At 38.7% G+C, this 23,175-nt stretch overlaps 1 protein-coding gene across 6 annotated transcripts; it reads left to right on the top strand.

The window, feature by feature from the left end:
* Window positions 1-243: 243 nt before the first annotated feature.
* Window positions 244-21,986, top strand: ddx3xa (DEAD-box helicase 3 X-linked a). 6 transcript variants are annotated; one of them, XM_042494182.1, is made up of 21 exons: window positions 244-396; window positions 494-566; window positions 2,793-2,844; window positions 3,136-3,183; window positions 3,903-3,962; window positions 10,323-10,496; window positions 10,776-10,899; window positions 11,297-11,401; window positions 11,488-11,587; window positions 11,894-12,029; window positions 12,217-12,314; window positions 12,724-12,822; window positions 12,934-13,094; window positions 13,207-13,351; window positions 13,506-13,650; window positions 13,971-14,021; window positions 15,946-16,127; window positions 17,204-17,321; window positions 17,485-17,635; window positions 17,896-18,017; window positions 18,769-21,986. In XM_042494182.1, the coding sequence occupies exons 2-21, from the start codon at window positions 522-524 to the stop codon at window positions 18,852-18,854; spliced, it is 2,202 nt and encodes a 733-aa protein (XP_042350116.1). In that variant the 5' UTR covers window positions 244-396; window positions 494-521; the 3' UTR covers window positions 18,855-21,986. The 6 variants fall into 6 exon arrangements, with proteins under 6 accessions (XP_042350116.1, XP_042350119.1, XP_042350121.1 ...); XM_042494185.1 differs by having other exon boundaries at window positions 246-566; window positions 10,323-10,430; XM_042494187.1 differs by lacking the exon at window positions 3,903-3,962 and having other exon boundaries at window positions 246-566; window positions 10,323-10,430.
* Window positions 21,987-23,175: the final 1,189 nt, after the last annotated feature.

Below are 23,175 nucleotides of genomic sequence, written 5' to 3'. Positions count from 1 at the left end.
TTTCTAGTGCTAAATCAATACTGTTACTCGTCTTCATGCAGTATTTTGACAGTGTGGCAGCAGTATTTTTCCTTCGTTAAAGGCCGGAGTATTTGATGCACCGCTGCCGTAATGATTGGTTTCATGTGTCCGCAAATAGCTGCTTCTCTCTCCACCAATCCGCGACGAAAACCAAACATCGCGAGATTTGCCCGTCAGAGCGCCCCGGCCTCGGGTTACAGAGGCGATATCTCGCGCTACCTGCGCGCTCGGTGTCTCATTCCACCACGGTCACCGGCAGAGGCTCCGCCACCGCTCACACTAACCATTTCATCTGGAAACTTGAAACGGAATTTATATATTTATAACCAGCATCGTTTTATTTATTTAAAGTAACCGTCTAGATAAACGTCACAGGTAACCGTCGCCTCAAGGTCGTAATTTGTACTGAAAAAAGGAAGTTAACGTAACAGCAGAGCCGGTCGAGCTAACAAAGAAAATCCTTTCTCTTCAGAAATAATCCCCCATTACTCTCTTTAGTTATGAGTCATGTGGTCGTTGATAATCCACACGGTCTAGATCAGCAGGTGAGTACTTTAACTCTTACTTATTTATGTCTTTAAATTGTTAAAATGTGTTGGTTATTTTCCGCTACGCACATGTAGTTTCGGCTGATAAAAGCGTCGTTAGCCTCGCAGCTAAGCTAACGCTGCGGCTGCTAAAATGGAGGTGGAGATGTCGGAGGAGGTTGTGATGGCGGAGCTCGTCACTGCGCTCCGCCGGCTAACATCACCAACCGGCGTCCCAACGCCACATCCCCGCTTTAAAAACACAAACAGGTGCTTTAAACCAAACTACACGCACCGCGCGACTTCGCATTTCACCAAAATATCTTCCAATAAGGTGAATTTCCGCGGTTAGCTGTCATTAAACGTCGTGCCGGCATCGCAGCGAGTTAGCCGGCTAACGTCGGGCCTCCTCAACCTGAAACGTGGCGCAGGAAAAAATGTTGGCAGCGTTTTTTCTTTTTTTTCTTTCTTCAGCCACCATTAATGTTTCCGAAATTTTAATGATCTCGAGATATGAAACCAAACGTAGAATACGATTTTAGATTATCTATTTTACTGCAAGTATCACAGCGGACATTATGCAACGTTTTTATTTGATCTGCTTCAGTTTGTCACCGTTTCCTTGTTTGGTAGTCGGTTTTGCCAAGTTGGTTGTTTGGTAAATCATGCTAGTTTTACTTTAAGTCTTTAAAGGGATTGAATTTATTCATCTGAAATCGAGTATCAATCTTAATCGCTTAAAAATTCGCGTGGCGTTAAAAAGTCTTAAATCTAACCTAACATGTATGAAACCTGTTCTGATATGTTAAAAATAATGTTTGAGTGGCATTAAATACTCTTATATAGCTTTAAATCTAACTTAATGTATACAAACCCTGTTTTTATATGTTAAAATTAGCATTGCAAGTCTGTATTTTTAAAAGGCCTTGAGTTTATTCTTCTGTTAAATGTCTTTTATCGATCTTACAAGTCTTAAAAATTCTAAGACTGATTTTGTCTTCAATTTTGGTTGTTGCAAAGTTGATCTTAAACGTTATTACGAGTGTCCTCAAAAAAGTCTTGCTCAAAAAAGATGCCTTACATTTACCTTGCCTTAATTTACAGGAACCTTGTTTAAACACGTTAAAATCAAGATGGCTTTAAGTCCTAAAAGGCATTGAATTTATTCATTTAAAATCGAGGCCTTCATTGGTATTATAATGTCTTTTATGTGTTTTTAAAAAATCTGGGACTGGTTTTGTCTTCAGTTTTGATTGTTGCAAAGTTGAGCTTAAATCTTATTATGAGTAGCATTAAAAAGTCTTGAATCTAACTGGCCTTAATGTGTAGGAACCCTGGTTTTGTACATGTTAAAATCAGAATGTCTGTAATTTTTTAAAAGGCATTGAATTTATTCATCTAAAACTGAGGCCTTAATTGGTATTAAATATTTTATCAATTTTTCGAATTGTTAAAATGCAGGATGTTTTCTTTTCCTTCAGTTTCGTTTGTCTCAAGGGGCATTGAATTTATTGATTGCTGGCAATTATTCTAGAATTGTTGCCCTATTTGATATTGAAATGTGTTTCTGTTAAGACTGATGCTAAAACATTTCTAATGTTACAAATCTTTAAACCTTCCACTGAATCCAACATTGTTTTATACTTACTTGGGATGCACTATATAGCATTTTTTTTGCCAATATCCAATATGTTGATGCTGATATCAATATACCCTTTTTTCTCCACCTACTTCTAGTGACCATCATGTCTCTTTTGTAATTAAATTAATATCGGATTATGCATACTCTAAGTGTGATGTTCCACCAGCAGATGGAGACATACAGCACAATGCCCTTAAATGTCTGTAATCTTCATTCATTGTGCAAAATAAGAATACATGTTGGCCGATTCTGATCTTTTTAATGTCGATATTATATCAACATTACGACATAAAACCCACTTCTGCACAAGATCACAAACTACCGGCATTTATACGGGCCCGCAACTCTTTGAAAATTTGATTTGTTCCGAAAATCTGTCTTTAATTTGGTAAAAATATCTGGTAAAGCTTTTAAAAAGCATTACATTTCAGTGTCTTGGACAGCCACTCATGTTAAGTTAGAAAATAACTTTCATCATGTTAATTAAATAATACTCATTGTGTTGTTTTCCTCCACTATTTGTTGATTTGTTGAGATTCATAGGAACTGTTGATGTGATTTTGAACCCAATTACGTCTTTAATTTTTCCTTTTTTTCTGTAGCTTGCTGCCCTAGACTTGAACTCTGCTGACGGACAAGGCGGAGGAACTGGCAGTAAGTAATAAAACAGACTTTACTTGACATTATCACTCAAGTTTTCCTCTGTTTGTCTTCATGAAACTGTTTTTGCAAATCTAAATTAAAGTTACTAATGCAAACCACTGTCTTTGTTCAGCAAATGAGAGTATTTGTACAAGAAGAAAAGATAATGCCTTTTGTAGTGCACTTACCAAAGAAAGTCGGTGGTTTATTCTGGATAGCTTCCATCTATTGTAACAGTGTCTTGCTAACCCGAAATGCATGTGTTTAATTGTATGTGTGACATGTTTTTTTTTCTCCACCTAGGGCGTTACATTCCACCTCACTTGAGAAACAAAGATGCATCTAAAAACGGTGAGTTTAATCTCTCGACTGAGTCACATTGTGGCCTTCAACACGGGTTAGACTTGTGTTGTTCTTAATTTTAAAAAGCCCATCAGAGCATGGTAAAAGCAAGCACAATTGAGGGGAAAATGGGTGAGGCATTAATATTTGTTCTCAACCAATTGACCAGTCAAGAAAAGCGGTTTTGCTGCTTTAGACCACACGTGCACAGAATGAGGAGAGGGAGCCACGTCAAGTGGTTTTTCCATGTCTGTGCATGATAGCTTATTTTGGCATGGCTTAAGTAGGGCAAGTGGTTCTGTAAAATGCCTGGAGCCTGAAACTTTGACCCCAGACTGATCACAAATAAGAAAATGAGGCAAATTTAGAAAATACTTCACACTGTTAGTAACTATTTTTCATGGAAATCTCATCCCAAGTTTATAGTGTCTCACATGTGAACACGATGAGTGCTAGCTGTTGGCTGCTCTGATGAAGGGAAATGTGGAGGGTGGGCTGTTTTTAGTTAGACATTTATACTTTTAACAATGCTTTTAGCAAGGACGAGGTGGTTTTTGAATTTTTTTTCTGCACTTGTTTGGCCTCATAAAGGCGTTAAATCGAAACACATGTTGTGTCTGGCATATAATCAGCCACGTAATTTTACATTTTAAGAAATCATGGAATAATGATACTGTGTCATTGCACACTTGACGTTTTTCTCGTTCTACTGTTTTCTTATTCCACAGCAGGAAATGCTTATTCCGCTGGTAGACAGTGCGGTTATTCAGTGGCACCAGTAAATCTCTGTAAGTCCCTTCTGTCTGCTTTCGCTGAGGGCAACCTGCATTTCCAGATGCATGAAATAGCCATTTTACACACCAGCAAAGCCAGTGCGAAGGGGGAGAGGGTTAGGTTAGAGCTGCACACTTCACTGTAAAAGTTAATGATGGACTCATGATTAATTGATGTGCTTCTCTCAGCTGGGATGCTTGCATTCAAAATGAGAAATATTGTATGAGTAACAGGCGGTGGTGGACAAAGTACACAACTCTTATTGTTTTAGTCAAAGTATAGATACTCCTGGTCAAATATTACTCTAATACAAGTGAAATATGCTCAGTAAAATTATTTGTCGTATTTAAAGTACTGGAGTACTTGCTCTCTCTCTCAAAAATAAATTAAATGTTCACTATATATATTATGACTTTAAAACAATCCCCTGGATGCACTGACTTACCTGTAGGACCTGCAGAATAAAAAGCTCATTGAATATGCTGCAAACCTTAAAAAATACCCATAAAAACATAAAAAAACACTGCAGTTCATGTTTGTATCTCTGTTCCAACTAACTGCCAGCTCAAAAAATTCTTATCATCCAGCAAATGCCCTGACCAACAGTGACCTGCTGTTGATGCAGTTTCTTCAAAAAATAATAAATACAATTTAAAAAAACAAAAAAAAACCAAAACAACCCCACCGTAACATCGCAGTTTACACATCTGTAGCTTTATAACTGGTCAGCAGAAACTCAGCTAGATGAACAAATCTTTAAAAACATTGTTTGCATTCACATCCAAAAATAACTTTCGATAATTGATTTTAAGATAGGTTATCCTTTATCAGTCCAACAATAGGGTACCTACATTCTTACAGCAGCAAAAGAATATCAAAGCAAGGTAAAGATAAATAAAGCAAGAAGAACAATATAAACAGTATAAACTAAACAGTTGAAAATTATTTACACCAATTGCACATGGATAATTGCACATTTTGATAAATTGGACATTACAACATTTTAGTGTGTATGGTCTACTGGGAGCAGTGCTGGTTGTAATTTTTGGAAACATCCATCCAATTTTTAAGTCCAAAATTGAAATTCTGTTTGCAGTGCAAACAATTTGTTGTGGATTTATGAACTTTTGCATTTTAGAAAAGAAAAGATCCGCTCACTTATTGACTAACAAGAATCAAAGGTACACATTTTGGTATAAAATGTAGTTGTCAAAGAAATAAGTTTCTAAAAAATAATCACGTAAAGTACAGATACTAGAAAATTGTACTTAACATAAATGTACTTTGTCACTTTCCACCACTGGTAAAGGGTAATTTGATATGAGCATATGCTTTTTGGGGTTAATGCATTCCTTCACTGTAGCGTGTTGACTTTTAATCTATTGAAGCATACGACAGAGTCACACAAATGTTGTTTTCCACTGTATTTGCAAGCCCATATTTCACCTGCAAATGTCCCCTCAAGTTTCTTCAAAGCAGTACCCACAACCATGGCAGGCAGAGTGTCAGCAAAGGCACAGAAATGACTTTACAGCAGGATGGGATGACTGTAAGATTGGTAACTATTAGTGTAAAAGTCAAGCCCAGCACTCATACTGCATGAGCCAGTATTTATGGGTGAGTCTTTTTATAGCCTGCTTCCCTACCTTTGCTCAGGTTACCCAAGACTGGCCTCTCAAGAGCTTGCCTTTTACCATGCCTACAGTGGGGGTTGGCGAAACAGATGTGGTATACCTTGACCTCTACCTGCATGCCAAGCCATCTACTCGTTGGCAGAGATTAATAGTACATATAGCTGAACACTGGGGCGTAATCAATGTGCCCTTGCTTTGTCATGGTCACTTGAAAAAAAAAGCAGCAGAAATGTGGGCCTAACACAGCGTTTGTCAAAGCTTGCAAATGAAGTTTCTTATGATGCATGGAGATGGTGCCTTCAGAGACTCTGCACTGCATCACGAGTGGCTGTCATACTAATAATGAGACAATGTCCGCAGTGAAAGATGTATACCTCTTTTGAAAATCATTCATACGCTTTAACCTCTTTTAGTCAGTCATGAAACTAAAGAAGGGGCTTAATTTTTCAAAGGAACATTACATTGCTGCATTGACATGACTGAACCCCACACATTATTAATCACACGTCTTCTTCAGAGACCTTGTAGCTTTTTGCGTCTGCCCGCAGCACACTGTTGAAAAAGTGGGATTATTGAACACTGTGCTGAGAGTGCATGCAGGCTTTTGTTCTACAACCAGCCGCTCCAGGTGATTTCTTTTCACTTGTCACTTCTCTTTTGTGTGAAGTAGGGTTGCAACGGTATGCGATTTTCACGCTGCGATAACCATCTTAGTCAGAATTACTCTTAACCCTTTGAAACCATGAGCAGCATCAGTTTTCTTGTGCAGCCTTCAGACAACTTTGATAAGTATTTAAAACAATGAACGCATATTCCACAATTGCACTTGTGGATTTAGAAAATAAAAGCTTGGGAAAATGTTCAGGGAAGTATGAAAATGAGCTAGAATCATAATGGCATATTTAAAAGTATGTTATAAAGTTATTGTTTTTATGAACTTTTAGTCAAGTGATATCCTTTTTTAAAAACTAATTTTTAGGTTATTTTCTTTTACGTTTTACTAATTTCTTTATCAATTATAGATAATTTCTTCGACCATTGCTCATTGCTTTCTTCCCCTGTTTTTGAATGAAATCAAGCTAAACCTGAGCAAAGAAATGTTCCACAATTGCAAGAAATTTGTAGATTTAGAAAATTATTTTTTTAAACTTGTCTAGGAAAAAAGCTAACTATTTCAAATTGTGATTATTGTATATTTAAATTATGTTACAAACTAATAATTTTTGAAGCACTATGTCCAGGGCTTTAAAACTCATTTTCACTTAATTTTCTTGTTTACTTTTCTTTTGTTTTTTGTTTTTTTTAAATTTATATTTACTTTTTACTAATGTCTGAATAATTTGGGGGTCATTTAATATTTTGCTGCTTATTGCCATGTTTTTGAAAGAAAACAAGGCAAATCGCTCAGGTTTCAAAGGGTTAAAGGAAAGAAAAGGAAACATTTAGTTTCGGCTGAACAAACGTTTTATTACTAAAATGAAACTTGAAACCATTTTTAATGAAATCATGTGTAGAAAGTCTCCCTTTTGAAAGTAACTAAATTTGAGGAGAGATTCTCCATCCTGTTGCATTATTTTTTTAAGATATTGTTGTTCAGCAAACATACATGATATGATTTACCGTCAACTTTCATATCACAGCATACGTTAAAACCGGAATATCGTTGCAACCTTAGTGTGAAAGTAGAATAACTGTTGAAATCTTGTGGTGCGCTCGGTGGAGGAACAGAAACCTGAATGCAGTCACCTCTGCAGGTGATTGAACACTCCTGAGCTGCAGCGTCTGAAAGGGATGTTTCTGTCTGCTGAGTTATTTCAGAGTAGAGTGATTATCAGGTGTTTTCCTTGGCCTTTTCTTTGGCATTTGCAATTTAATGATGAATATAAAATCTGGCTTTTAGGCATTTTAATCTGGCTTGCACTGTGCATTTTAAAGTGCTCGGGTGATGATGCACCAGATTGTTCTGTAGCTGATTTATACTCCCAAGTATAGCTCTTGGGTGTAAAAAGGAATCTTGCAACATGCAGCTTTTGAAGTCGAGCAGGCTCGGGTTGCTGCACGAGTATCTCCAGAATATGCAGTTAATTTGCTGTCTGGAGTGTGGCGCACCTGGCGGCGTGATTAAAAGGGCGCATCATGACTTGCCTGGAATATGTGAGACTGTGCTAGACTTGGTCCTTTTCCAAGCAGTGGTGGATTCACCAAACATTTGAAGCTCATACATATCAGATTTGAATTTCCTCAAGTCATAAATGTGTGTTAACCTAGAATCCTTAGCTACACATTAATATATTCTTGTTTCTTCTGTAAAATTAAGACACGTATCTGTTAAGCATTCACTGTTTTTTGTGGGGCTTTTTTTTACATTATGCACAACACATCAGGAAAATTACATAACCTCTTAACTAAACAAATGATAAATCAAGCTTATTTTTTCCACTGATATCTTTCTCGTACCATTATCATTATTTGTACACCTAGTTTTGGCTTTTACATGCTATACTTGTATCTCTATATGTAGGCTGCTCAATTATGTCAAATCATTATCGCTATTTTGGTCAATGATGACACAATTATTTAACATAGTTACACATTAACTTTGGACCATCATGTATTAGTTAAACTTCTAAAAATTGAATATAATTGAATCCAGCATTGCTTAGAGAAGGAGAGTAGTTGCTCTACTACAGCTTTCATATTTTTGGTTGCTATGATGCCGTGGCAATATTTTAATATAACTTCAAGGGTGAGCTTAGTGATGTAGTTGTAACTTACAGTGTCTTAGTACTCGTAGAGTTGTCTGATGTTTGTTAATTTTGGTGGTTTGATGTGAATCATAACATCACTTGCGTTGCAGTTTTAGAAAGTTGGGCTGTGGCACTGCTGCACAGTGTGCGTTGCAGCGTGCACACTCATTATTTCTGTCTAATACCAGTCTGAGTGACTAAATTCCACCACAAATTCTGGTGCAGTATTTTTGTAGTTGACTGAAAATTGCACAAAGCACTTGTCAACCCGTTGAAACCCGTAAGAACACAATTTTATTGTTTTGGGTTCAGACGTTATTCACATACACTGAAATTTTGCAAATTGGTTTGATTTACTTAAAAAAATGGCTAAAAGGGCAATGAATATGATGAATGAGTGATGTCTCAGAAACTGCAAGAAATAAAGTTACCATTAAATTAGTTTTAAATAAGACATGAAGAAAAGGAGTTTTTTATTTTAGTTTTTTTTTTTCCTAAACCTATCTGTGTTTTTGAAAGAACTCAAGCCAATTTGCTCAGGTCTCAGAGTAAATGGGACGCTCAAATCTATTTGTTTGACACTTGCTGTCAACAGCAGAGATGTGTGAACGCCACATCTGAAGTTGTAGTGATTAGTCCCACGCCCTCTTTGATTGCAATGCAGCCCCAAATACTCTCCAAACTGACCAAAATCTCTATCTTGTCACTGTCAACATGTGACCTCTTAAGCTTGTTTGGAAAATGTGTTATTGTATGTTGTGTAATAAAGAATTTAATTGCTCAGATCAGTATTAGAGACAAAAAATGACTTGTTGATGGATGGATCAGTGTGTGCCTGTGTGAAGCATTACAAGGCTTTTCCTTTGTGCGTACTTTAACGGGGCACCGTGATGGAAGCATTTACCTGTCGGCCCACAGGTAGAAATCAAGATCCTCACCACAGATCTAGAATCGGCCACTTTGGCTGAACCAATTGAAAGCGAGACTAATGAGACTAGATCTGTGTGGCCGGTCTGCCTCTGGGTGCTGTCGTGGCGTAGCCTCAGCTTCTTGGCGAGCCTCAAACCGTGGCAGGGTTAACTGTCCATTGTCCCCCAGCAGCCTCGTCCTCAGCCTGCACTGATAACAGTGTGGCCAACGATGGGAACGATGACACAGCCAGTGTCCACAGCTGGGCAGATCGTTGTGGTAAATGTCCCATACCGGCAGAGGACAGGGCTCAGTAGGTCTCTGGGTACAGACGAGTCATCCTACCCAAAAAAAGAAGCCAGTGTTCTGACGGTTATGTAGTAAAACAGTAGATTTTATTTATTCTACCTATAACTTTTTGATTTCTCTGCATCTGTTCTCTTCCCGTTAACTACATTAACCCTTTGAAACCTGAGCAAATTGGTGTGATTTCTTTCAGAAACATGGAGGGAAAAGTGGTGATCAAACTGGCAAGAAATGTCCCAAAAAAGTTTTATCAAATAATCAAGAAAAGTTTAAAACGTCCAGAAAAAGATATTAACTAGAACAATGATTATTATATTTAAAATTGTGTTACAGGAAAAAAAAACGAATAAAATAAATGCATACATATGATTTAATTTTCAGCACATTTTGTAAATTACATTCCCTCTTTTTTTCTTTCAATTTTTTTGGGGCCATTTCTTGTCAAGTCGCTTTTTTCCTTTCTTCCTTTCTTTTTTAAATAAAATCAATTCGCTCAGGTTTCAAAGGGTTAACTTGTGACACAAATATTGCAGCATTTAAAAAAAAAATTGTAATAGTTATACAGGCTTTCAGTCCAGGTTCAGGTCTACTATGGAGTTGCTTGCATCCCTCCTGTCAGTTATTAGGCCAAAGGTCAGTCACTTGAATTGAGACTCATGGCGAGGAAGAACTATGAGTTCAGCCAGCAGTGAACCAGCTTACTGACACACAAACATCACGTGTGCAGCGTTACGCTCTTCCTCACACTAATTCTCTTTCCCTTTCTCTTCCCGTTAAGACTCACCTGGATGGGACGGAGGACGCAGCAATGGATTTGTGAATGGTTACCACGACAACCGCACAAATGGGGGCTTCGGAGGGCGAGGACCCCCTCGCAATGATAGAGGTGGGCGTGGCGCCTACCGTGGTAACAGGGGTGGAGGCTCGTTTAATCAACCATTACAAAATGCAGGTGGGGAAACCCTGTCGTGATGTAAAATGTCTAACTTTAGCGCCGGTTTTTAGCGATGACAGTGTAGCTTAAGATGGAAACTCGACCCTCCCCCACCCTTGTTGACACAGTTAAGATATTGCATATGTAAAATAGATTTGCAGCCAGGCATAAATAATAATTAGCATAAGCTGTGCAAATAATTTATGGGAATGATCTTTGCTCTTCTTTTGGTAAGAAAGTGGCGCCCTCTGATGCTGATTTGAAGAAAGCGTCCCTAACAGGCTTTGTTTGTTACAGGTTTTGGCGGTGACGGCAACTGGGGAGGAGCTCCTCGGGATGCTGCATACAACAGCTTCGGCGGGCGTAACGATAGGTCAAAGTCAGCCTTCTTCAATGACCGCGGGGCGGGCTCAAGGGGAAGGTGGGTACAGTCGATCAGTATCCAGCCGTAACTCTTGTCGTGTGGGAATGGGTCTGTTTATTGATGCTACTTGCAGCTTTAATGTCATAAAATATCTGAAAACTTGCAGTGAAGCATTAAATATTATTTGAACATTTTTTTAATCTCATAATTTGCTTTGATGATAATGAGCATTTGCTTTATTTGTACTCTGCTTGTTTTAGCAAAGAACCTAATCAGTATGTTGGAGGTTTGATCCACATTTTTATGTCTAAAACTTGCTCCTATTCTTTTACAATGTGCAAATACTGTTACATTAAATCAGACATGAAACTTAAGGGTTTCTTTTAGCTCCATACTTAAAAACACACTGTGTGTGTGTGTGTGTGTGTGTGTGTGTGTGTGTGTGTGTGTGCAGATACGAGCGCGGGGGCTTCGCTGGTGGCGGAAACAGCCGCTGGGTGGACGACTCCAGAGAAGAAGACTGGTCCAAGCCAACTGCTCCCAATGAGCGCCTGGAACAGTAAGATGGATTATGCTCACAAATAACAATCACAGCCATCTTGTATTTGCATTCGCTCTCAACTGTTGAAAACATTTCTGTTCTAGTGAGCTTTTCTCTGCAAGCAACACTGGGATAAACTTTGAGAAATATGATGATATTCCCGTGGAGGCCACTGGAAGCAACTGCCCTCCCCACATTGAGAGTGTAAGTTCAGACTCGGGATTTTTGCACATTTGTTTATTTCTTTTTTTTTTATTGGTTGATGTGAACTTACAAAGAAGATACACAACCAAAAGAACATCAAGACCTTTCAGTCATGTTAAAAGGAAAAAATAAATGAACAGATTAATAAAGAATGCTATAAAAAAATAAAGGAAAAAAGGGGAGGTTTTTAGATCAAATTCACATTCACAAAATATCCATCTGTATAAATTGATTTAAAATATAATTTACATTTTTTTATAGAGCAGTTTGTTTGCTTTACTGACAACATGTTTGACTGTTCTGCAGTTCCACGATGTGGACATGGGGGAGATTATTATGGGGAACATCAACCTGAGTCGCTACACTCGCCCGACCCCGGTTCAGAAGCACGCGATCCCCATCATCAAGTCCAAGAGAGACCTGATGGCTTGTGCCCAGACTGGTGAGTTTTTCTGTTTTGCATTTGACAGCCTTAAATACATCAGTCAGCATGATTACAACTATATCTTATAAGATTAAAGAAAAGAAAGATTGATGAATCATTTAAGTAACACTTTTAGGCTCCCTGGTTTTATTTTGTAGTTGTAGGTGATCCAAATAATGTATGAATTGTCCCTGCTGTGTTTCAGGCTCTGGAAAGACTGCTGCTTTCCTGCTGCCAGTGCTGAGTCAGATCTACAGCGACGGGCCCGGAGACGCTCTGCAGGCCGCCAAGAACAGCGGACAGGTACTGGGGAAAGAAAATGCACTAACCTTTAGGGACTGTTTGGTGCATTTTAGCCGCTTTCTTTCTTCTTTTTTTTGACGATTGTGTGTGTGTTGATGCATGTGTCCTAAATGTGGTCCAGATTGTGTATTTGAGTGTAATCAGTGAATTTCCAGCTCAGCTCCTACAATAAGTCTAAAATACACTGTTGAAACTAAATAGTTACTTTCAGACTGGTTTTAACCTAAAACCATAGCAGCAACATGACAAAAACCTGGCATTTAAAGGGTTAAAAAGAAAGTTAATGAATATATATATATATTGTGCAGAGAGCGATACGAATGTGTGTAATATTAAAGCGGGCCCTAAGGGTTAAACGTATTCTGCATTACTGTTTGATTTATTCTAACATGATTTCTTTCACCTGAAGGAGAATGGAAGGTATGGCCGCCGTAAGCAGTACCCAATCTCCCTCGTCCTCGCTCCCACCAGAGAGCTGGCTCTGCAGATCTACGACGAGGCGAGAAAGGTGAGCGCCAAACACAGTTATTGACACAAACATAGAACAAAACATTGTTTACCTGAACATTGAATATGCACCTCAGAGTTTAATTGTTTCCCCATTCTTTTTGCGTTTTAGTTTGCCTATCGCTCGCGTGTGCGTCCCTGCGTGGTGTACGGCGGCGCTGATATTGGTCAGCAGATCAGGGAGTTGGAGAGAGGCTGTCACCTGCTGGTGGCCACACCTGGACGTCTGGTCGACATGATGGAGAGGGGCAAGATCGGCCTGGACTACTGCAAGTCAGTATAACTCAGAAATCCACACTTATATTGTTAATTTCTTTTATTGAAACAAACTGACTCGTATATTAAATTTTTGATTTGTAACTGAATGTAAAATGTGTCTGTGCAGCTTCTTGGTCCTGGATGAGGCTGACCGCATGTTGGACATGGGTTTTGAGCCTCAGATCAGACGCATTGTGGAGCAGGACACAATGCCGCCTAAAGGCATCCGCCAGACCATGATGTTCAGCGCCACCTTCCCCAAGGAGATCCAGGTGTGTTGGATAGTCAAAACATCAAAATAATCTTGCTCAGTATTTTTTTTTTGTTTTGTTTCGTGTTGTTTTTTTATGTAAGGGTGTTTTTGTGCCCTAAAATGCCTAATGTGGTACATATCTGCATACTTACCTGATTGACTTGTCTGCGTAGATCCTCGCTCGGGACTTCCTGGAGGACTACATTTTCCTGGCAGTGGGCCGCGTTGGTTCCACTTCAGAAAACATCACCCAGAAGGTGGTCTGGGTAGAGGAGACCGACAAGAGGTCCTTCCTTCTTGACCTGCTCAACGCAACAGGTAAGATCTGCATAAAGAGAGCTGAGAACGGTTTGGGTTTCTGCTTCTCACGAAGGTCACTTTGGGCTCTAATCCATCATCCTGTGTTTGTCAGTCTGCCCCATATCAAGCTAATATTGACTTTGCTACATCTCTGTTAACAAATGTTCATTATAGCCAGAGCTTGCAGTGAAAGATAAAATATCAACACAAAATGTCATACAGGGGTGAGCAGGGACTGAGCTGTGTTTAGCGGGTTTGCTTCTCATGATGATCTAAAGCTGTGATGTGTGTACTGAAGCAGCCTTACGTTTACTGGCCGGTCTGGTTTTATATCTTAGTTATTCCCAGTGAGGTTCAGGAAAATGTGACAGAGGCACCAGAGAAACCGGGTAAGTGTGAACATATCATAATTTCACTCTGACCACAAGCCAGAGACATCACATCCCACAGCTCATCCTGTCCCTCTGCTCCCCAGCTGACATGCTGCCTCCGTTTTGTTTGTGTGTTTTTTCCTTTTCATTTCCAGTGAGAGCTTATAGGACCAACAATAATGTTTGCCTCGCACCGCATGGACTATCCGAGTCAATAGTACAGTCCTTTTCAGCCACGGCGTTACAGAGTGTTATCAACACTGGCACTGAGGTCAGCTGGCTCGCCGTGATCACGTTGGCTGGTTGTCATAGAAAGGGCTCTCAGTTTCCATGAGTCATGTGGCTGTGACAGATTTAATGACACCAATCTGTTACTGTGTTGACCAGAATACAGCAGATTGTGTAGATGGTTCAGACCGCTGAACGGCCATCATGGAAATAAGCAAAAAAGAGCACCATTATTAATGTTCATTTTCATGCAGTGCTATGCAATGCAGGAAGTTAGCAGTTCCTTTACTTTGGTCAAAGTGCTAATACCACACTGTGGAAAAAAATGTTCCCACAAATAAAAGTTCTGCATTGGAAATTTTACTGAGTATTAAAAGTAAAAGTACCCAGTGCAGAAAAAAATCTAACAAAATAAAAAATAATAACATGCCCCCAAAACTCAAAATTATAAAGAAAAAATGGGGAAAAAATACATCCAACAAACTCAAAATTATTAAAAAAAAACAAAAAAAACCAAAACTTAATTGTTAAAAAAAAAAAAGCCATGAAAAAACTCAAAATTATAAAAAATTAAGATAAAAACCTGAATTTTAAAAAGTGGAACCCCCTATTATTTAAAAAAAAAAAAAGAGAAAAAAAAGAAACAAAAGTAAGTTATTAAAAGAAAAAAGCAAAACACTGAAAAATCTCAAAATTGTAAAAAAAAAAAAAAAAAAATCAAGTACATGTATCTCAAAGGTCTTGTCAAGTATATTCCTTGAGTACCTGTACTTGGTTAAATCCCAACTAGTCGTGCTGGTGTTATTATGTAGAAATCTTGTGTTTTGTTACTTTACCTCCAAAGAAGTGGCACACTCTGCTTTTGTTGGGTTTGCATGTTAACTGGTGCAGCTGCCGCAATGAAAGGCGAGCTAAGGTGTCATTTATGTCATGGATGTCCCTGCTAACACACACCTGGCTGTGAGGTAAAGAGGCTTTGGCTCGGTGGTCAACGGCACGGAGATGTTGAGCCAGATGTCCTGTTTCCATCTCAGCTGGTCTGATTAGGCTGATCTGGGCTTTATTTTAAAGTACTCGCAGGCTTAAGTGATGTGTGATATGGAGGCGACGGAGCTCGGGTGGATATTTGGTTTCCTGGCTTGTGCCAGAGTGCTTTGGCAAAGCGGTTAGCTGCAAATGGTGCGACTTGGAATGGCCTGTCCTATCCCATCACCCCTCAGTCATTTTTATTATCTCAAGCTTTTATTCTGATAGCCATTAATGCCAAATATCTGGATTGTAGCCAAATATCTAATTATAAAATATTTGTTTAAACAAGGGATGTCTCAAGCACCAGTGTCAGACATCCCCAGTTTAAACGTGATAAGTTCTCAGGTATCTTCAGAACAGTGTGCAGAAAAACATTAAGGTTTTATATTAATGGTTGTCAGTAAATGTAAAGCTTTTTACGCAACCCTCGTTTCCATTTCTAAGTTGTCATTTTGTTTTGTTTTTTTTTTTTAATTCTCCTCTTTTACTCCACAATCTTGCTGACCTTTTTCAGTGTGACCATTTTAAGTTCCTGCTCCCATCTTTCTTTTTGTTTAAAGAAAAATCCATCCATACCCTCGTTCCCAAATATCGATTATTAATTTATTTCTCTTCTCCTTTCGTGCTCTTTATCCTGCTCTCCTTCCCTTTTTTGTCTCGTCCTCTTTGTTTCCCGGCTGCGCAGGCAAAGACTCGTTAACTCTGGTGTTTGTGGAAACCAAGAAAGGAGCAGACGCTCTGGAGGACTTCCTTTACCACGAGGGCTACGCCTGCACCAGCATCCACGGAGACCGATCCCAGAGGGACAGAGAGGAAGCTCTGCATCAGTTCCGCTCTGGACGCTGCCCCATCTTAGTGGCTACAGCTGTAAGTGACTCCTCTTTGTTTTATCCAAAACTGAGCTGTTACATCCCAAATTTTAATTATGAGTGAATGAATGAAGATACTTTATTAATCCCTGAAGGAATATTTAACTGTCAACTTAAACTGAGTGGTTAGATTGGCTCCTTTGTATGTAATTTAACCCTTTGAAACCTGGATCGACATCACTTTGTGCTGTTTCAGATACTTTTACAAGTATTTAAACCTGAGCAAGTTGGTTTGATTTCTTTTCAAAACATGAGCGGAAAAAAGGCAAGAAATAAGTAGATTTGGGAAAATTTTTAAACAAGCTCAGAAAAATGTAAAAAAAAAAAAAATGTAATTATCAGAATTATATTTAAAGTTACTTTACATAACTATTACTATCATTTAAATACTTTATCTAAGTGAGTTCCTGTTTTATAGATTATACATTTTTTGTCATTGTTTTGATGTTATTAGGTTGTTCTGGTTTTTTTTACTTGTTTTTGGGTAGTTTTATTGTACTTTTTAGAAATTATTTGCTTATTTTTGGGGTCATTTCTTTAACTTACTCGTTGTTACCATTGTTTTTAGTTTTTATTTTTTTATTTTGAAAGACATCAAACCAAATCACTCAGGTGTCAAAGGGTTAATATAACTTTAAAATCAGATCTGACAGGTTTCTCTTATTTCTGATAATTCAGTCATCTAAATATCATTCATGTGAGCTCCTTTACAGAAACTGTGAGCAACCCATTAACTTGCAAAGGCTTTATTACAATCTGTTTTTGATCCACACAGATCAACAATCTTTTTATTTCTTGTTTGAAGAGGGGGCAATAGACAAGAAGTGGAGACTGCAAGCTTTAATTTATCATTTGATTCACATTATGGGGAAAAATGTGGATGGAAACGGGCCAACTGGGTCATACAGGAAACTGTGGTTTTGGCTGCACTGAGAAACATTGTTGGTGGATTTTATCAGCTGTTCCATAGTTACTTTGACCAGCGAGCAAAATGAATGTTTGATGTGGTTTTGGTTTTTTTGTGGTCTCACTGTCTTGATATTTAACCTATTTTCCCTTCACTTTTTTTCCCAGGTGGCTGCCAGAGGTCTGGACATCAGCAACGTGAAGCACGTCATTAACTTTGATTTGCCCAGTGACATTGAGGAATACGTTCACCGTATTGGCCGTACGGGACGTGTGGGCAACCTTGGTATGATTTCTCATTTTTCTTTTAAAAAAGAATTTCATCTGAGTTTATGCTGCCTGTTAAGTACAATAATATTTGACTAAATATTTATTTCTTTTTATTTAGTATTTTAATATTGTATTTTTAGGTATCTTAAAATGTTATAATCTTGCTGTGTTTCTTGCAGGTCTGGCCACGTCGTTCTTTAACGACAAAAACAGCAACATAACCAAAGATTTGCTGGACATTTTGGTGGAGGCCAAGCAGGAGGTTCCCTCCTGGCTTGAGAGCCTGGCCTACGAGCACCAGCACAAGAGCAGCAGCCGCGGACGCAAGAGGTGACTCGCTCACGCGTGGCGTATTTATATAAAACTACTTTTGGCTCGAAACATTTGAACTGTTTGCTGCTGTGCATTTTTTCCTCTCCTCTCACTTCAGGGCTCGTTGAGTGTTACTCACAGTACTTAATGTTTCGTTGATGCCCTTTTAGTATAAATCCAGTCAGAAAAAAACATCGACTCAGCTAAAACCACTTCTCATCTTTGACTCCGCCTTCAGAAAATCTTCAGAAAGTCTAACAAAGTACGTTCTTGTCCAGGTTCTCTGGCGGGTTCGGAGCTAGAGATTACCGTCAGACGTCTGGCGGCCCTGGAAACTTCAGTAGCAACCGTGGTGGACGCAACACTGGAGGTCACGGAGGAAACCGTGGCTTTGGTGGAGGTAAGAAGACAATATTTCCCCTGACTTTTAATTTTTTTAATATCCTTCTTAATTCCCCCCTCATATTGTGCACTCATTTAACAATAAATGCCAAAAAACTTCTCATTGTCAAATCACAGCACAGCAGTGTTCTTCCTGCAAAGCAAAACAAAACAAATCAAAATGTGTTCGTACATAAAATGGCAGAAATGATATAAAAAAATAAACAAGGTTCTTAAATTCTAATTTTCTCAAACAACATTTGAACATAGACCAGAAGACTTCGTTTTACAACTCAAAAGTATTTCCAATGTTTTCAAACACACAAAAATCTGATAATTTTAAGGTTTAGGATCCTCTAAAAAAAAAAAATCGTAAAATCAGAATAGCCAGCTTTTTATATAATTCTAAGAGCTCTTTTCTGAAATTTACTCTTTACAACTTAAAATAATTAAATCAGTTAATTACTTCTTTTAAATAAAGTTTGATTTTGGAAATCGAGTTGAGGAAACTTTATTCGTTTATGAGTTAACGAGTAAAGTAGTTATTTTAAATGTGTTAACAGTTCTCTTTTTTCAGTGTAATTTCAGGGACTAGATTTGTTTTCTGTGCATTTCCCAAAAATTCAGCACAGTTAGACATTTCAGGCATTACAAGTGAGCAGTTCAAAACAGATCTTTCTCGCTCGACAGCTGCCTTCTTTTATAAAAATAACGATTTTTGATCATTTGAAATTAAAATGTTTTTGTTGCTGTGCGCTTTTCCTCCTCAGGTGGCTTTGGTGGCAACTTCTACAGCAACGACGGCTACGGAGGAAATTACAGCCACTCTGGTAGTGTGGATTGGTGGGGCAACTAGTCGCCATAGGAATAGGTTGCCATGCCAACCCGACCCAATGGAAACCACATGTTAACTTAAAGCCAGACCATAACAACCCTCCCTGTGTAGCTTCACTGACACACAGTACATTACCAACCCTGGTTCTCTGCCATTCGCTTCTCTCAAAAAGGAAGTGCAGCACGACGCAAAGGAAAGTCACCAGCACGTGCAACGCACCGCGGAGACCGCCGCAGAGATTCGCACACCTCAGAGTGAGCATGGATGCTGACGTGCATCGTCCGATAGCAACTTCGGACTTTCATTGTTAAAAGTATTTTTGTTCTTTTTTGTGGAAGGAAGAAAAAAAAAACCCAATCGAATAACCTGAGGATCATTTGTATGTTAATGTACTGTGCCTTTGGAATTTAGACAGGAAATCTGTGTTTTTCATTTCACCAGATGAACATGGCCAAGAGCTCTAAATTTGATTTTACGATTTTGTTTGGTGAAAATAAAAAATATATATATATATTAGAAAGGTAAAACATAAGCTTGGACTTGATCAAACCTTGGCAAACACTGGGGTATTGTGGCTCTGAGTCATGATTCCATTTGAACTTCAAATTTATCGCAGGAACATCATGTAGCCTTTTCTATACTCAAACAGCTAATGGAGCCATTACTATGTCTAATACAAACTGGGCCACTCTGTGAAGCATTTTAATCCGAAGGGACAAAGTTACATTTTGTTTTTCGTTTTTCTTTTTTTTGCTCACTCTATCCTGGACAGGCTCCTTTTTATGGATACGATAGTCTTTGAAATAGCCATTCCTATTGTAATCTTAAGAAACACATAAAGTCATTAAGCTCAGTGCCAACGATGGCCGAGGTTTAAACGAGTAAAATCACTGCTGGAAACTTGTTACTCCACATTTCTCAAATTTGACTTGACAGTGTTACGGCAGCTAGTGTGTTACCAAGTGCTAGCTACGTTAAGTGGGCGGTGTTTTTTGTTTATTTTTACTTGAGACGTTTTTTTTTTGGTGCAGGTGTGTGCGAAAATCGAAGAACTGAGTCAGTTTTTTGATTTGTGAATCGTTTCTCTGCAAATGTGCATCAAAAACAAAAAATGCCTGCCATCTTGAAAGTGAAGTTCAAAATGGCTGCATAAAGGACCACAGCATCGGGAGGGCACAGCGTGGTGTTGGCGGTTTACAGAATCAACCGGCAAAAATAAGAAAAAGAAACCACGAGGCCCGGATGGTATTCTACGCTTGCAAGTGTTTTGTTTTTTGGTCAAGGAGGAAAGACACGTGAACTGAGTCGCAGGCTTAACTTAATTACAAACGTTTTCTCTTTTCAAGCTGCGTTGGAGGCATGGTTCATCTTAAAGAGACAGGAATGATCACTGAGGTTTATCAATTTAAACGGCGAGGAAGCGGCGGCGCGGGGTAGAGCAGCACTTCCACCACCGGGGGTTTTATGGGAACGGGGTTTTCAGTGCACCGCCGTCGTCCGCGGCTTTGGGCTCCATCGCTGCGTCGTGAAACTGTGGAGGTGGCCAAAGACGGGGGAGTGTCCACTTCCTTATTTAAGTACTGTCAGGTCCTCTGGGAGTTCATCTGCTCCGACGTGAATAAAAGTAAACAAAAAAAAAAAAAAAAAAAAATCTGTGGCTTCGCGGAGCCAGAGCCGGCTTTTCCTCTCAAAGAGGAGCAGCCATCGAGAAGAGGAGGAGAGACGGGGGTGTTTTTTTAACCTCAAAATGCTCCCAATTTTCTCATCATCGGGTGTGTCGTGCCTTGAAACCTTTTTTTTTTTTTTTTTTTTTTTTTTTTTTTTTTTTTTTTTTTTAAATCGAACTAAAAGCGGATGCACTGACAGTGTTGAGAACTTGAGATTGAATGGTGCTACTTGATTTAGGTGTGTAGGCCCGTGTACGTCGTGCCCATCAAGTTTTACAAAAGTTCTTTTATTGCACATCTAGAGTTTTATATAGATGTCTTGGATATGTGTCCTTAAGCTTCCAAATATTGTGTGTGAGGAGATTGTGAAAAAAAACGCAGCTTGTTTACAAAGGGGACGGGTTCTCAACGTTTAAACCAGGATTTATTTGGGACCAGGGGATTTAGCAGTCGGGGGAATTTAGCCATTTGCACAGATTTCTAGATTCTACTTTTGCTGCTAGTTTTGTGTAATTTATTAAGCATTTTTGACAAATATTTATTTTTGTAAGCCTCAAAGTGATTCTTTGAAAGTTTCAGAAACTTGACCAAAAGACAGTACAAAAAACACTGGCACTTGAATGTTGAATGTCACCTGTATGCGTGAAATTTATATATTTCGGGGTAGTGTGAGCTTTTTAATGTTTAAGATACATTGGACTCAGTAAATAATATCCACAGCTGTTTCAGGGCCTCCTCAGGGCCGGTCATCTCGATTTAGATTCTACCAATTGGTCAACGAAATTTGAAATGGAATTGAAACAAACATGCCAAGGTTTGGACTAAAGCTGTCAAACGAGCAAACAAAAAAAGAAATTCTTGAAGCATATCAGTGCTGAAGTGTTCAGATTCTCCAGTTGTGTGCATTATTGATTCTTTACTCTAATTTGACCTGATGATAATTGTTTTTCTCCAGTGAATGTCTGGCACATGGCAATCCTTAAAGAAACAAACATGTGGTTTATTCTCATTGTTGTATTTGCATATATGACCCCTCTGGAGTTCTCCCCGGGTGTGGAGCACGTCTGCAGCCGTGGTTTCCGAGGCAGCTGTTTGAACGCGAGGTTTCTGTCCGCGGGCCGAACCTCGAGAGACCTGTTCCACACCCCCACCCCCCCGAGAACCCCAGAGCTCTTTAGACGTAGACTTTGCTTTCTGTATTAGCTTCTAGGCTCCTGCACTGCATGGGAAATACTCAGCTGTGCAAAAATTGTATGATTTTACCAAAATAAAAATGTTTTGAATGCAAAAAAAAAAGTATCTGGAAAAATCAAGCATGTTTCATGAAGAGTTGTTTACTGTAGATGTGCAGAGAAGACCTGTAGCAGCGGCCTGTTGCCTCCTGTGGATTACGGGGCGGGCGGGCGGCAAAATTCAATTTGGTATAGATTGGATGGGCTTCTTTTCTTTTGGAAAAAAATATATAAAGATTTCATTTGTAAATTCATCTGTGTCAATTGTGTTATTTTCACAAATTTCAAATCGGAGTATTTAGTGTTTCTGCTCAAACTTCACAGCTCACGACGGAAGTTGTGAAGTTTAACTAAAATACAAAACAGAAGCAACACTCGTGTTACTGAGGATGGAAGCTGCCAAAATCAAACACTAAATACATTTTTGTGCCTTTTGATGTGCAAAAAAACGTAAATGTAGCTATTAATTGCTAAAATGGTACAATTTCTGCTTTAAGTTGTTCTTTATTTACCTTTCTTTATGTCTGTTTATTTATATTCATGTTTAATTTTTACATTTAATAATTTGAATTCATTTCTGGATTTATTTAAAATGTGCTTTTATTTTGTTTTCAATTTTAAATGCATGTATTTCTTTTCTTTCTTTTGCATCTTCTTCCTTTTTATTTCTCCAAGTTTGTTATTTCTGTGTATTCTTTATAGGTGTCTGTTTTATTTTGCTAAAAGTTCAAAATAAGGTTAATTCTTATTTTTCAGCATTCAGTTATATTTTCAAGATGATCCGACTTTGTAAAGCAGTTGATGTCACATCATCGAAGTTAGTTACGCACGAGGACAAAATGTCCAGTTCTTTGTAAAGATTACACTGTACCAGTCTGACCATCACAAACGTGATTCTTCAATGGTTTTTTTAACTCTTTGTAGTCGATATTCAGCTTTTTGTGTCTCCTTGTGTTTGTTTAGTGTCTTTTTGTGGTTGTTTGGTCAGTGTATTGTCTTTTTTTGTATTCTCTTGTGGTTGCTTTGTGTCTTTTTGCAGTTTTTTCCTCATGGCTCCGGTAACATCTTCCAGCCGCTGGTTTGTGGGTTTTTCTCCTCCTTCGCTGTCGCCCGTGAGCCGCACCGACCAGCGTTCAAGGTCAGTCTTTTGGTCAAGTTGTGTCTCCTTGTTGTTTTGTGAATCTGTCGGGGTAGTTTGTGGCCTTTGAGGTCATTTTGTGTCTCTTTATTGAGTCTCTTCCTGGTTTGATATTTGACATTTTGCAGCAGGTCCTCTGACTCTCTCGGCCCCTGATCCTGTGCCTGTCGGGCCCGTTAGGCCCGGTAATTAATCCATGCTGTCATGACAACTGGGACACAATAGAAAGAAGACAATGCCCTTAAATCCTAGAAATGCCCTTATATTGTCTTTATGTCCGTCAGTCCTAGAAATGTCCTAAAATG

This window comes from Plectropomus leopardus, chromosome 10 (assembly GCF_008729295.1).
Source record: "Plectropomus leopardus isolate mb chromosome 10, YSFRI_Pleo_2.0, whole genome shotgun sequence".
Classification (NCBI taxonomy): domain Eukaryota; kingdom Metazoa; phylum Chordata; class Actinopteri; order Perciformes; family Serranidae; genus Plectropomus; species Plectropomus leopardus.
Note: the sequence above shows the minus strand (reverse complement) of the source record. Positions and strands in the feature narration are given on the sequence as shown.

Coding starts and splice junctions, on each gene's coding strand:
- ddx3xa (XM_042494182.1), top strand. CDS start 522: ATGAGTCATGTGGTCGTTGATAATCCACACGGTCTAGATCAGCAG. Junction 12,030..12,216: donor GATGGCTTGTGCCCAGACTG/GTGAGTTTTTCT, acceptor GCTGTGTTTCAG/GCTCTGGAAAGACTGCTGCT. Junction 13,651..13,970: donor TGACCTGCTCAACGCAACAG/GTAAGATCTGCA, acceptor TTTATATCTTAG/TTATTCCCAGTGAGGTTCAG.